General features: G+C 40.0%; 2 protein-coding genes across 4 annotated transcripts; one reads left to right on the top strand and one right to left on the bottom strand.

Moving 5' to 3' along the window:
• Positions 1 to 503: 503 nt before the first annotated feature.
• Positions 504 to 6,937, bottom strand: LOC125994701 (AP-3 complex subunit sigma-1). Of its 2 annotated transcripts, XM_049764119.2 has the most exons (7): positions 6,619 to 6,937; positions 5,316 to 5,407; positions 5,109 to 5,220; positions 4,966 to 5,037; positions 4,320 to 4,427; positions 3,327 to 3,368; positions 504 to 1,283 (listed from the first exon to the last, which is right to left on the bottom strand). In XM_049764119.2, the coding sequence occupies exons 1-6, from the start codon at positions 6,685 to 6,687 to the stop codon at positions 3,333 to 3,335; spliced, it is 489 nt and encodes a 162-aa protein (XP_049620076.1). In that variant the 5' UTR covers positions 6,688 to 6,937; the 3' UTR covers positions 504 to 1,283; positions 3,327 to 3,332. The 2 variants fall into 2 exon arrangements, with proteins under 2 accessions (XP_049620076.1, XP_049620075.1); XM_049764118.2 differs by lacking the exon at positions 3,327 to 3,368 and having other exon boundaries at positions 6,619 to 6,933.
• Positions 6,938 to 7,096: 159 nt separating this feature from the next.
• Positions 7,097 to 14,143, top strand: LOC125994697 (cysteine dioxygenase type 1-like). 2 transcript variants are annotated; one of them, XM_049764113.2, is made up of 5 exons: positions 7,120 to 9,753; positions 10,516 to 10,593; positions 11,023 to 11,177; positions 12,268 to 12,434; positions 13,591 to 14,143. In XM_049764113.2, the coding sequence occupies exons 1-5, from the start codon at positions 9,605 to 9,607 to the stop codon at positions 13,621 to 13,623; spliced, it is 582 nt and encodes a 193-aa protein (XP_049620070.1). In that variant the 5' UTR covers positions 7,120 to 9,604; the 3' UTR covers positions 13,624 to 14,143. The 2 variants fall into 2 exon arrangements, with proteins under 2 accessions (XP_049620069.1, XP_049620070.1); XM_049764112.2 differs by lacking the exon at positions 13,591 to 14,143 and having other exon boundaries at positions 7,097 to 9,753; positions 11,023 to 12,397.
• Positions 14,144 to 14,149: the final 6 nt, after the last annotated feature.

The following is a 14,149-nucleotide window of genomic DNA, read 5'->3' as shown; positions in this document are numbered from 1 at the left end:
GTGTTACACGCTGAATAAATACAATGGAAGCAAGAATTCGGTTGAAAAATAACCATTATCAACTTTTTACTAATTAGAAATAATAATAAACATATAACGGTAAATTTAGATATTTTTTTACTTAAAATTATGTATTGCGTAAAATTGCGCAAGATGACTTTCTGAAACTACTGTAACTACGGAAAGAGCAAACGTACAAACTTAGAGAAACCGTTACTAAATGTGGTACGGTAATTTTTTTGTGACTTTTGGAATTAAAAATGTTTTTATTTACCTCAAAATTAATTCTGCTATCGTATAGAATATATAGCTCTTTGTCAGCTTTTAAGACCCTAACTTTTTAAAGAACTTTTTTCCCTTTTAAATTATCAATAATTATTTGCATTTGGCAGAAAGAAAAAAAGATCAATATCAAATAATTTGATCATGTAGTCTTTAGCACCATACATACAGGTACACTGTTGTCTAGTGCATTATGCATAAAAGAAAAGAAAAATACACTGTCGGTTTCAACTGTTTATTGTGTAGTAAAAGGAGAGGCAAGCAAAATCCATGAGTAAAATTAAAAAAAAATTAAAGAGAAAACGAATAATTTCAACAGGTACAAATATAAATTCAGGATATATTTTCATAATTCATTAAGACAGCATATCAGCATTATCAATGAATTCTTCAAAGTGTCCTTTGGTTTCACACGCACGACAAAGTATGAATTTTCCAACACTGTATTGATCCTGACTGTTCCCATTCAGTTATGTTTTTCTGGAATGAGCAACTTAAACACTTAAATCACTTAAATCAATCTTCATTTCTTCTCAGTAAACACTCAAGTTGGTAAAATGACTTTAGTTGAACTGAGATGGCTTTAGCAGCCAAACGTCATGAGAGGAGTAGGAATGTACCATTGACAAATAAATACTTTATTTTGATTTTACATTAGAACATAAAACGCATCAAACATTTTTTTCCAACAAAACACAAAATCGCATAAAACTTTTTTTTCTAAGAAAAACAAAGTTGACAAATATATTTTTTTAAATCACACAGTACTTCCATGATTGGATAAAACGAGTTAGTACGAGGTTTTGGTAAACAGATTGCATCACTTTTAAACATTGGGTGACATCTCTGGTCAGCGGGTCATCTGCGTGCCGCTATTTGAAGGAGGGCAAATTTGGAACTTTGATGCTGATGTCGCCAATGTTGATATTTCTGGGCATTTCCGGAAGGTTCATGTTCTTTACCGCTGATACAGCACGAGCGGGCGCTCCCGCAATACCAGCCTGCGTACACACACACACACACACGCGCGCAACAACACAACATTAAAATTCCAGCGCTTCATCAAACAGTCACATTAAACGGTAGAGACGAGGGACAAACGTAACCACTACACGTTACTCGACAAGACTGTTGACACGATGCCAAAGCACCGACGACTACCATGACACACACATGTGCGTTATGTACATTCAGATGCCGTCATAGCGTCAGATGCACATGCAGTATGCGGTGCTACGTTGATACGTCACAACCAGGGCCAATTCCGAATCCATTGTGAGGTCATTCACTATTTTGGATCAACTGGTGTGGGCCGTTGGTCAAGCATTGCTCAGAGTGAACCCACCGGACTCTTGAGGGGCCCAAAGAGAGAATTGGGATATGGATTTGGAAATGAAGACTGAAAAGGTACAGTATGTTTAGAATGAAAAAGAGCGGGAGGAAACCATAAAACAGTACTACATTGGATGTTATACAGCGCTTATATGTTAGTTAACTGCATTGTTTTTGCGGATGCAGTACTGTCTTGAACAGGTTGATAACTGATGACAATGGGGGGTAGGGGGGTTTAAAGCTAACACTCAACTACGCTGGAAGATCTGCTCTGTGGACAGAGGAGGAAAGTCACTCTAATACAGTGAGTCTCAACTGGAACAATTTAGGCCAGTGTTTCTCAGGCTTTGCACCAAGGCACATATTTTACATGAATATTTGCATCTACGAATAGCAATAAGCGGATAGGCAGGTTAACGTTTTTATGAAGTGTAATGGTTCTCATCCCCCCCCCCCCGACAAAGTACACAGTAGAAACTCTTCATAAATGATTTGTATTTCATTTTTTGTCCATTTAATTGATGTATTGCACATTAAGAGTTACATTTTAAAAAATACACTTAAATGTAACTGTTTGAAAACAAACAGCAAAAGATGAAATGTATTGAACTTAAAATGTTAAGCAAAGCCAAAAACTGTCTTTGTAATCATTTGTTCTATGTGCTTGGCACAGTGGTTGGGAATCACTGATTTAGAGGTTTTATTTACGGAACAATTACTTTGTCATTATCATCCAAATTTGAGAATTACTGTGGTTAGAGATCCCCCTCGTGTGAATCTTTTATGCAAGACAGACCCAAAATTGACCGGTCACTAGTGAACAAAGCTGTACATTCATTGCTCAGAATCGGACATGTTAGGAATGTACGTACATTCCTCCACTCAAGTGACTTTCCCATGGTCATGCTAGCGGTTGGCACACAGGCCCAGTTAACAACGTTTGAGGGTCATGGTACCAACTACGTAAATCCTTCAGAACAGAGGACGGAATTGTAGAATAACTTAATATTGATTTGGAATGTTTTGAGTGATGTGAGAGTCAATGAATATAAATGTGGAGTTAACTGTTGTGAGTTGAGGTTTGCGGCTAGCTGTTAACTGGCTAACCCGTTAGCAAGGCAATCGTAGCTGCTCATGTAGGAATGAATGTTTGATTCGCCATATTATATACAAGGTACAAAAACTGGACAAAGATTTCCTCAGAACTTTTCAGCTGAGCTTTTATCTATCTATCTATCTATCTATCTATCTATCTATCTATCTATCTATCTATCTATCTATCTATCTATCTATCTATCTATCTATCTATCCATTCTTGACCACTTGTGGCGGGTGGGCATTACAATTCATTTTAAGAATCAGTGGTAGGCTACATTTAATTAGCTAACGTAGATAACTAGCGTTGGCATATTGCCACTCACTCCGAGCGTCAACTTAAAGCATTTCCACATTGAGTGGTGTGTGAGTCCATGTAGAAAATTCGATGAGTGCGAAGTTTCGAAGCAGAGATTTCAATTAGTTTCAGCCAATGACATTTTTGGGTCTGTCCTGAAAGATTCCTGGTGCATGTTAGTGAAGTTATTTGACATCTTTTTATGGGGTGGCTTCCGTATGGAGAGACGCGGAAAGGAAGAAGAGAAAGAGGAGGTGGGAAAGGGGAAAGTAAACTTCAGTTAGGGTCACAGTACTTGGTTGTAGATTTTTAGCAGTACCTGTGTCTACCTGTCCTGCCTGGTAGACTGAAAGATAAACGTCTGTAAAGAGAGAGAGAAAAATGGAAAGAACTAGACAGGGTCAAGGGGGAAAGAGGAATGAGGAATGTTAAAGCAGGTTAAAGTAATTACAGTTTATCTGCACAAGGAGAGAAAAAAAAAAATGAGAGGACCTATCGTAGACCACCAATTATGATCCAAAACGACCTGACTAAACACACGCCGGCTTTTTGGGGACCTATGTGAAACCATCGGGCTCATTAAATAGCACATTTAACGGTATTGTTTTGAATGAAAGTGCGAGGGAGAGACAGAGTGTGGTCTAGGGTAGGTCCCGGAAGGGAGAGGCGAGAGCAGCTTTGATGAAACTCTACTTACAGAACAGCAATTGGGGGGGGGGGGGGGGATTTTTTTTTTTTTTCCAAAAACAATTGGTATGATTGAAAAAAAAAATACAAACTGCAGCTCGAGTTAGAGTAATGTCAATTCTATTATCACGGGTACTTGGGAGCACACAATTAGAGAAGCAGGCTACTTGCTTAATAAAACATAAGCTGCATCATAGACGTCACATTTCATTGTCCATCCATCCGTCTGCTGTGTTACCTTAGCGTGAAGGATATTTGGCAAAAGAATGGGCTCACACAGAGCTTCTTGCTCATCGCCCTATTTCATTTGTGTGCTCCTCTTAGAGGGAGGGGAAAAAAAAAAAAAAAAAAAAGAGGGTGATTTTGAGACTTAATGGTCATCTGGAGAGATGGAACAGTTAAGTCCGTATGAATGGCAGTGTTGATCTGTGTCAAAGCAGTGCGGCAGCGAGAAAAACCAAGAGGAGAGAGAGCGCAAACACCCAGGATCATGTCGGGAGCATCACAAGGTCACTGAAGAGTCGCATGCAGGGTGCAGCATACACGCATGCCTGCATACTCCGTAACATCGCTTGTAAAAGAGCGACACGAGAGGCCGGGGTAAAAGGGGGTCATGTGTGCTTACCTCGGACTTCTCCATCTTGTTCTGGGCGTCCACCTGTGTGATAATCTCGTTCATGTTGGTCTCTAGCACCATCCCGCCCATCACCATCTCTGCCAGAATGTTATGGACCTGAATAGATGGCAGCACAATCAAGTATTTCCCAACGAACCCATAAATGTCATTTCTCAAGTCTACACCTCCTTTCCTCAAATAGTGTCCTCTAAAGTAATTAACACTGTACCCCAATTAATAACCAAAAGGAAAACGATTGTGTATTTTTTCTAGAGATAGCTAGAAACCAATAACAGCCTTATTTCAAGGTATCGAGTTCTCATGGAGGACACCAGCAACCAATTAATCTAGAATGGAGTAAGTCATCCTTGCCAGTAGTTGGCGCTATAGTGCAGTAGTCTAAAACCGTGTCAACAAGAGTTGTCCACAATTATCTGTCATTGTGTGACTTGAAAATGTATGTATCAAAAGTACTACTGGTATTGGTATTTGGTAAGAGTGAATACATTTAATGAGGTAAATTAGTGTCCAAAATACATATAAGGTCACATAAAGCCATTTCTGACTCAAATTTGCTCTTCAACAGTGTGACACAATGACATGATGGCATTTTGCAAAAGCAAAGCCATTTGATAAATGTCTTGGTATTTCCTACCTTGTCTACATGGAAAATGAGGTCAAGTTCGCAGACATTCTCAAAGCATTTGTCCAACGTTTCCACAAATACCTGAAAGGGAAAACAGAATGCAATCAATAGCGGCACGACACAACAAATATCACTTTTATTTTTTTTTTTACCTGTATTAGGTCTAAAATTCCTAGTTCACTTTCTGATGAGTCCACGCAGAACACAAAGTACAACGTGGCATAGTGTCTGTAGATCAGCTTGTAGTCGGATCCCCCGATCAACCTGACAGATGGTAAACATCGTCGACCGTCATTTGACATTAAACAAACTTTTAGATGGCTGACAACTTGCAACTGTGGGATCTGCACGGCGCTTACATTCCACCTTCCAGAAAATTGCAGACGTTCTCATCTCGTTTGGAGACCAAGTGGAAGGTTTCCCTGATAATTTGTTGCTCGGTGTCTTCAGTCTGCATGAGCAACAGGGAAACAAAAAGTGAATATTACAATACGTATCTGCTCCCACAGAGGTTCTTTTTATTACTCCAAGCACAAGCAGACCATTTCATTTGTCTTCCTTATGTCATTTAAAAGAAACTGAGCCGTAAAGCCCGAGTCCTCTGCTGCTGTTTGCTTTTGTCATATTAAATCAAACACACTCGCCCGGGGGTACACAGACCAAGATTTCAGAAGCTGCGCTCTGTTATGAAATGAAAGCTCTGTTATCGTCACTTGAGGGTCCTTAACCAAAGTGAGAGTTGCGGCCCAGGTTCACAATGATAAAAAGACCCAATACACAAAACACACATCAGCGTGGTCCATCCATGCAGCTCGTGCAAACTTGAATAGCCGTAACTTGGCCAAAGCGCTCGTGCATGTCTTGATCTGTGACGTTCCTAAGCAACACTCCGCCTCTGGTTACACTGCATTATTGATAGGAACCAAGAATAAACACAAAAATAGATCTCATGTGAAGCAAATGACTGGTAAAGAAGAAGAATAAAAGGAGAACTAAGGAGAGAGTGAAAATATTTGAGAAGCTGTTGGCTGCACTCTCTATTCTTCACTTGTTCACCCACAGGTACACTTGAAGTAAACATAGTTGGAAGAAAACAATAAATATATACTGATACTGCATAAACTGTATTTCAACAGGCTTCTATCATATGCAACGGGGTATTTTTGTTGTTGTGACAGAGACTCTCCACACTACGCTTTTTAGCCACAGGATAGATCGATGGATAGATATATAGATTTGTACAGCAAGAGAAAACATCATTATTTTATGAATAAGCTTCTGAAAAAATCTCTGTCCCTTTCCTGCCTTGTCAATGTCATTTAAAGGAAAAAAAAAGGAAGAGGGTAAAAAGGAGGATCGCATGCTGAAAGCACGAGTGCCTCACACAAGGGCGTCATTCTGGTCATGTGACACAAACAATCAACTGAGCAGTAAGCACGCACGCACACACACATACATGCATGCACGCACGCTCGTTGGTTCAGGTTGCACACTATCAGTAATTCAAGTTTAAAACCGGTTGGTACCAAACTATTTTTTCCCACCTTGGCTCGGCCGCCGTACGACAAGAAATGCAAATCACCAGGCATCCCATCGACAAGTACAGTATCATAAGCAGCAAAAAAGTAGTTCTGCTAAAAGAAAATTCAAACGCTTACTTACATAATGTTCGTAGAATTTGGACAGCCTCGGCTTGCCGTGGTTATTGAATATTAAAATGGCTTTTATCATGATTGTTGCTGAGCTGGGGGGAGGAGGAGGCGATGGGTGGGGCGGGGCGGGAGCAGAATGGGATCAGTCCGAGTGTGACTTCCGTGAACCCAAACGCGACCGAGGGATTGACGGCCAAATCCCGTCTCGATTTAAGGTTAATGCGGGGATCGCTTAGATTTGGCACGCCGCTACTGCTCCATCATCTCTTTACGGAAATGAACGTCCACGTCAAGCAAACCGCTCCTCCCCCGCCGTTTCGCTACCTGCTCACTACGGCAAACGAGAAGGATTAAAAATGTGCCAGCTGCAAAACTAAACATCGACATATAAATTGTAAAAACTTGACATGCAGAGGCAATTCACTTGTTGAACAAAACAATTTATTTACAGCATTTTTCAAAATAAACTTTAAAGACAAAACCAACATACGACGATAAAATGGAGCCGGTTTCGCCTGAGCATGCGCAAATTGCGCGAGGAGACAAATATGAAGCATCAAATATGCATTTAGATAACCTTTTGCGCTCTGACACGTACGGTTACGTCGACGCCATGTTTCATGTGGCAAACTCGAGCGCTCGATGGAGATGCTTCATTCACAACTTGTTTTGTTTCGTTTAAGTGACTATTTAAACTGTGGCAATGTGATTCTATTACATTTGAATGTTTATTTTGAATTTGAAAACAAGTCATTAACTTGGGCAGTGATTCAACCGCAAAACACGAGAGAGCCTGCGTCCCACAAGTGTCACTGTGATGATACATACGTATTTCATAAACTAGTCACAAGTTAAATCATAAGATCTTGCTCAGTCAAATTCCCAACATACTGGATTTTTTTTTCACCAATCATAAATTAAAACGAGTATGTTGACACATATAAAGTTAAATGAACAACAGCTGAGTATAAAATAGAATTTATAACAAACATAAACATTGTTTTCTAAAAGACAAATTATAGTTCCATTATGAGTCTCCTCAGGAGAAAAAAAAAATCTCCCCGCACCAAATAAATTTCAGAACCCGTGATTTAACGATTTACATACTGTATTGCATACAATAAAGTTAAGACCTCTCTAGTAAACTGAATGACGCAGTCAGCCACAAGGTGGAGTAAAAGTACAGCTGGTGTTTGATGATGTGGCACCTCAGAGGTGAAAAGCAAATATGTAATATAGTCATTAACTTTGGAGCAAAACTTTTATGTGGTGTTAGTTTGACAGCACATGGATCAAAACTCAAACCATTTGCATAAGACTTCGAACGATGAATATATGAGATGATATGAACACTTCAGCACTATTTATATCTGTTTACCGAACATATTTTTCCATTTTTTGGTCGACCTTTTTCGATCCAAAATCGACGGAAAAAAATCGACCTCGACTTATACACCGAGTCATAAAATTTAACTTCGTATTCATCGCTTCAAATGTGATGGTAACCAAGGCCGTTTCTCATGCATCTCATTGTGCGTTGCACTTAGAAAATTTGAACCGGGCGGCGTGTGCGAATGCGCGGCCCGCTGGAAGTCGAATGAGGCGCCGCGATCTCCTCCGCGGTGCTTATAAAGTGCCGATCCGCTTGGCTTGGAGCTATTTCCGGCCTCCCGTTGGTGCCGGGCGGCGTGCGCGAGCTCGCCGGCCGCGATCTCCTCCGCGGTGCTTATAAACAGCCGCATGCGCACGGCCTCCCGGAATTTGAACACATTTCGTCAATAAATTTCGCATATTGAATTTTGAAGTTTAATATAATGCAACAATTGAGCTCGACTTATACAAAGGATATATCATAAAATCGTAAATTTCCGTCGAATTTTAGGGGGTCGACTTATACACCGAGTCGACCGGCAAATACGGTAATATGAAAATCAATGAAAAAAAAAAAATGGATGTCGGAGGTGCCCTCGATTGTCCTGGCAGTGTCCTCAAGGGGGGCGAGCCGCAGCTCCCCCATCCCGAACTGGTCCCCGAGAATCCAGCCAGCCGCTATCAGCTTTTGAGCCACCTAACCCCCTCCCCAGCCAGGGAGGAGGTGGGCAGAGAGAACAGAACAAACTCCGGCCAAATCGGCCATCACAAGTTAGTTAAAGGCCATCTCATAGAAATGTGTCTTTAAACGTGTCTTAAATGTTTCTACTGAAGTAGTAGTTCTAATATCCATTGGTAGGGCATTCCAAAGCTCTGGAGCCCGAATAGAGAATGCTCTAGACCCTGCAGACATTTTCTTGGCCCTCGGTATAACTAAAAGACTAGCGTTTTGCGAACGAAGGTTACGAGACGGAACATAAGGAACGACTAGGCCGACGAGATATGAAGGCGCTAAGCCATGCAGTGATTTATAGGTTAGTAGAAGAACCTTGAAGTCACATCTTAAATGGACCGGGAGCCAATGTAATTTGTGAGAGCAGCCTCGCAGCGGCATTTTGCACTAACTGTAGACTTTTGATACTGGATTTAGGAAGACCAGAGAATAATACATTACAGTAGTCCAGGCGCGACGTGACGAACGCATGTATAATAGTTTCCGCATCCCCGGTCGAGAGGATAGGACGAATCTTAGCAATATTACGAAGGTGAAAAAACGCAATCCTGGTTATATTCTTAATGTGTTTTTGAAAGGAGAGCGTTTGGTTAAATATTACCCCGAGATTAGTTACCGTATCACTCTGAGTGATAGTACGGTTATCTATAGTTATAGGTGGGTTAGTCATGTCCAAAGTGAACACATGAATGATCGCTCCCTAATCTTGCGCAGCCCACCCACCCCCACTCTTGCTAATAGGGGCGTTCCCTTTCTCTCCACGATGATATGATCCAAAGGCATAAAAACGGCAGGCCCTGTAGCGCTCAGTCAGTAGGTGAACAGGTCGACGAGAAATCTGTTTATCACCAAACAAGTTGTATAGCTGACGCACACGTACCCAAAAGCAAAGATGCCAAAAGATCTGAAGGAGCTGATCCAAAAGCTGCGTGAGATCTTTCAAGACGACCATATCAACGTGGATGAGGTGCGGGAACTCATGGAGTCATACAGGAGCAACCCTGAGGACTGGAAGAAATACGCCATGTTTGATAAACAAGGGTAAAACTCATTTCTTTTTGTACTTTTATGAATCGTTTATGATTAATTTCTTTGAACGAGCAGTGATGCACTTTGCACGCTTGTTGTGACGTCAGTGCCTTTGCATTTGGTCCAATGAATAGATTTTTGTTGAAGGTAAATTCTGCTCTTTAATTATTTTGCTAGTTTTAAGAGATATACAATTACGATCAAATCTAAATGACAAATTATCCCAAATTTAGAATGCATATAGTTAGATTGACAATTTGGTTTTAACAAAGAACAAATCTATATTTTTCAAACCTCAAGATAGTTATGTCCTATATCAACTACACAGTGACCCACAATACATTGCAATGGTGTTCCATTGCCAGTGTTGTGATGGCCATTGGAAGGGAGAGGTTTGGGCTCCGGTGGCGTGAAGATCACCAGGGAGCCACCGCAGGTGCCTCCAAACTATTTGGCATATGATGGAATGTGAGGGGGGTTGTAGCCCCATCCCGGCTCCCTTCAATAAGTCTGTAAAAGACTTTAAGGGATGACATCACATCAACTTTCTTCTCTGTACAGTGGAAATAAAAGATGCCAGAAATGACTAGTATAGTTATTGTTTTGGTAATGGGCAGTGTTGTTTGCAGCAAACGTACTATTTGGAATTATGGGCTAAAAATGCAATCTTTTGCCATAATATATTTTCCCATACCGGTTTGAAAAGTCATTCATGGGGGAGGTGGAATGATCTTGGTCTTTCACCATCACACATTATTGCCTTTTTATTTACAGATACACGAGGAACTTGGTGGATGAAGTCAAGGGGAAGTTCAACCTGATCGTCTTGTGTTGGGGAAAAGGCCATGGAAGGTGAGGAGAAAGTTGATATGCATGCAGCGCAACACATTTTGTAAATCTAGACTAGCCTTTAATAGCAGTGATACCCAACCACTATGCTGTGTCATATTAGTATGTCGGGGCTTATCAGGTTTGCTGCCGGAAATGACCTAAATTCAACTCGGTCCAAAATCTCAATATTTATTCAATATCAATATTTTGCTACAATTCGTTTTACTGGTATTTTATGGTATGAGATTTATATTACAAATTTTTGGTCCAGCAGGGTCCGCTGATGTCGTATACACAAACAATAATGGGATTTGTTTTAGTTTTGACACATTGTAAATATTTGCTTCTTTTGTCATTGCACACGTGGCGGCACATAATGATACGCAATATAATCTGGCCCCTCCTAACACTGCTGCGCGTGCGTGCATGTGTGCTGTGACCACCTTGCAGTCCTATACACGACCACTCCAAATCCGACTGCTTCATGAAGATGCTCCAGGGCGAGCTCAAGGAGACTCAATTCGACTGGCCCAAGGAGGAAGGCAGGGAGATGACTGAGAAGTCACACAGTACCCTGAAAAACAACTCTGTGGCCTACATACATAGTAAGAAGAAAACATTTTTTGGGGCAGATGTCTGCATTCTTCCACGGGGCGTTATCATGTCGTGTGTGTGCGTGTGTGTGAAAAGGACAAACATCTTCTGCATGCTCTCCTCCTGCGGCAATAACTCTCTGACCTGCAGTTATGTGATGCATGTATGTGATAAGTGTGCTCACCCGACTCGTAGCAAATGTGCGTTCTTTCTTAATCAAATAGAAACTCTTTGGTTAAGAGTGAAGACATGAAAAAAATGTGGCATCAATGATGGCGATATACTGTTATCTTAAATCCTATGATTTAATGAGTTAAATATAGATTTTGCCCAATGTGTATGTTGCTAAGTGTTGCTAAGAAAATATACAGTGTGTCGCTGAATGCCAAGTTCTTCTTAAAAAGCAAACAAACCACAAGGGGAACGGTATAAATAGCAAAAAAACAGTTGACCCACAAATATTTGTGTTGCAATCACATGGTGCCGTCGTGGTTAGCTTGTATCTCACAGTTATGAGGTTTAAATATACAATTCATGTTCTCCCTGTGCTAGCGTGGGCTTCCTCCCACATTTCAAAAATGTTCCAAGATTGACTTGTCCATATATGGGAAAATAGTGTGACTGATTATTTGTATGTTTCCTGAGAGTGACTGGCGACCAGTCAAGTCTAACTCGACCACTTGCCCAAAGTCAGTTGGTATCGAATCCAGCTCTGTGTAATGTGGTGTTCCACAAAGATCTGTCCTGGAGCCATTTGTTATTCCACATTGACAATGCAAATTTTATTGCCCCTGGTTTATTTAACTTAAATGTTGATTAGTATAATTTTGATCTCATTATATGTGTCCTGAAATGATCAGATGACCTGTGCTACAAAAAAAATGATTGGATGGATGCTGATATTCTGTAAGCGCTGACCACTGAATATTATTTCCTTACCTTTTGGTTTGGCTCATGCGCCTCAGAGGACTTTGTATAAACTCCCCAATTGGAAACATTTCGTCACCCGTTGTTTCCAACACTGGGAGAAACATTTCACAACATTCCAGTCATTCACTGATGGAACATTTGCACTGTTTTTTTTTTGTTTTTTTCTTCCAGACAAAATTGGCCTACACCGTGTGGAGAACGTAAGCCACACGGAGTGTGCGGTCAGTTTGCACCTCTACAGCCACCCTGCCCAGACATGTAAAGTCTTTGACCAGTGCACCGGCCACATAGCCGAACATGAGCTGACCTTCTGGAGCATAGATGGAAAGAGGACACCAGTAAGCAACTTTTGTCATTTTTAAAAAAAAATTGTTTATACATTCATGGAAATGTTTTTGGATAATGATCAGTTAAACGATTAAATATACCTAAATAGAATTAAAAGTATCATCAGGTAATAACATTTAAAAAAGACCCAATGGATCCTGCATCAAAATTGAAAGATTTCATGTGATCTCTAACAGCAAAAATAATAACACTAAGTAAACTTAAATGTTACACACTAAGCTTTTGCATTTTTACCATTTGCACATATTTGCAAACCAGATCGACTTTCTTTGCTGAAAATCTGACAAATTGGCTTTTTTTGTGCTGCAATGTAGTATTGCCTTGGTGCCATATAACGTTATTGAAATGAGTTGAGGCCATTTAGACAAAAATAGTGTTTTACTGAAATCCTGTGCCATTTTGGCATCAATAAACTTTATTAAAATGAGCTGAGGAGCCTCATTTAAGGAAAAAAATTTTGCTTTACTGTTGATTTGTGGGAGAATACAGTAGCGGCAGATTTTCCGCATTCCCACCGGGGCTTGGTCTACATTCAAGAGAACATTTTATTCTATTTGAACTAATTCAAGAGATGCATACACAACAGATTGAATGCATAGAGTATCAACACCCAGCCCATTAGCTGAATTTCCACAGGCAGAGGAAATTGTAAATTTTTTTACAGCTTTTCTCATGGTTGTTAAAAGCAATACAAGCTTCACTGACTGCTACACATTTTTATGCGCGTCTCACAGAAATAAATGTGAACAGGCCAGACCTTTGGCTTATTAAACACTATGCAGTACACTTGGCTTAATTTTATCGTGCATCGATTTTATTTTCCTGGTGACGCAAATGGTACCAATTCAGTGGAATGGCCCACGCGCTGTTAAAGTATACCTTGACCATAACACCGGGAGTTTAAGTACTTTAGTTTGCGATACTAAATGATAAGATAGCGGCAGTAAAGGGAACTAGTACACAATAAATGAGGCCATAGCCTCGGTGTTTTTCTTAAGTATTAATAAGTAAAAAAAAAAAAGTAATACAGGATAAAAGACTATTTTGAATTACATAGTTATAAAAATATATATATTTGAAATAAAATGTGATTATTATAATTGTGGATTATGGGAAAATCTAACTTTTCTTTTTTATGTATTGTAGAAGAAGACCACAGCATCAAAGGAGAACAACTAGTTTTCCAAAAGGAGACTCTAGATCTTTTTTTCTTTTTTTTGCTACTTTGATTTTGATGTTCGCTTTTAAATATGTAGTGACCATGGGTCGTTCTTTAAACAAGCTGCAAGCAGAATCAAAATGACACACATGCATTAGTATGGCTTTATTACTCGCTGCTTGACAAATACTTTTGATTACCATGCAACCGAATGCATGAATGGACAGACATTTTGTCATGTTAGAGAGAAAATTTGCACCCCCTTGTCGCTTCGGATGAATGGATAGCAAATTTCTCTTGCAGTTTAGCACTTTCTGTCTGCAATATCCTGGGATGTTCATTGATGCCACGTATAGTTGTCATAATATCTGCTGAAAATTGGATGGATGAAGGAAAAATGTTTTTGTGTGTGGGTAAAAAATTTGACACTTTTATTTGTTGCTTGTGAAATCATTGTGCTCTGTGGTGCAGTTTTACATTTTTATTTGTTGCCTGTGAAATCATTGATCTCTGATGCAATAAATCATCAATGGAACAAAAGCATTT

Source organism: Syngnathus scovelli, chromosome 3 (assembly GCF_024217435.2).
Source record: "Syngnathus scovelli strain Florida chromosome 3, RoL_Ssco_1.2, whole genome shotgun sequence".
Taxonomy (NCBI): Eukaryota; Metazoa; Chordata; class Actinopteri; order Syngnathiformes; family Syngnathidae; genus Syngnathus; species Syngnathus scovelli.
The sequence above is the reverse complement of the archived record's forward strand: the minus strand, read 5'-3'. Positions and strand labels throughout refer to the sequence as shown.

Coding starts and splice junctions, on each gene's coding strand:
- LOC125994701 (XM_049764118.2), bottom strand. CDS start 6,687: ATGATAAAAGCCATTTTAATATTCAATAACCACGGCAAGCCGAGGCTG. Junction 4,428..4,965: donor TCATTTTCCATGTAGACAAG/GTAGGAAATACC, acceptor CCATCTATTCAG/GTCCATAACATTCTGGCAGA. Junction 1,284..4,319: donor ACAAGATGGAGAAGTCCGAG/GTAAGCACACAT, acceptor GTGTGTACGCAG/GCTGGTATTGCGGGAGCGCC.
- LOC125994697 (XM_049764112.2), top strand. CDS start 9,605: ATGCCAAAAGATCTGAAGGAGCTGATCCAAAAGCTGCGTGAGATCTTT. Junction 9,754..10,515: donor GCCATGTTTGATAAACAAGG/GTAAAACTCATT, acceptor TTTTATTTACAG/ATACACGAGGAACTTGGTGG. Junction 10,594..11,022: donor TGGGGAAAAGGCCATGGAAG/GTGAGGAGAAAG, acceptor ACCACCTTGCAG/TCCTATACACGACCACTCCA.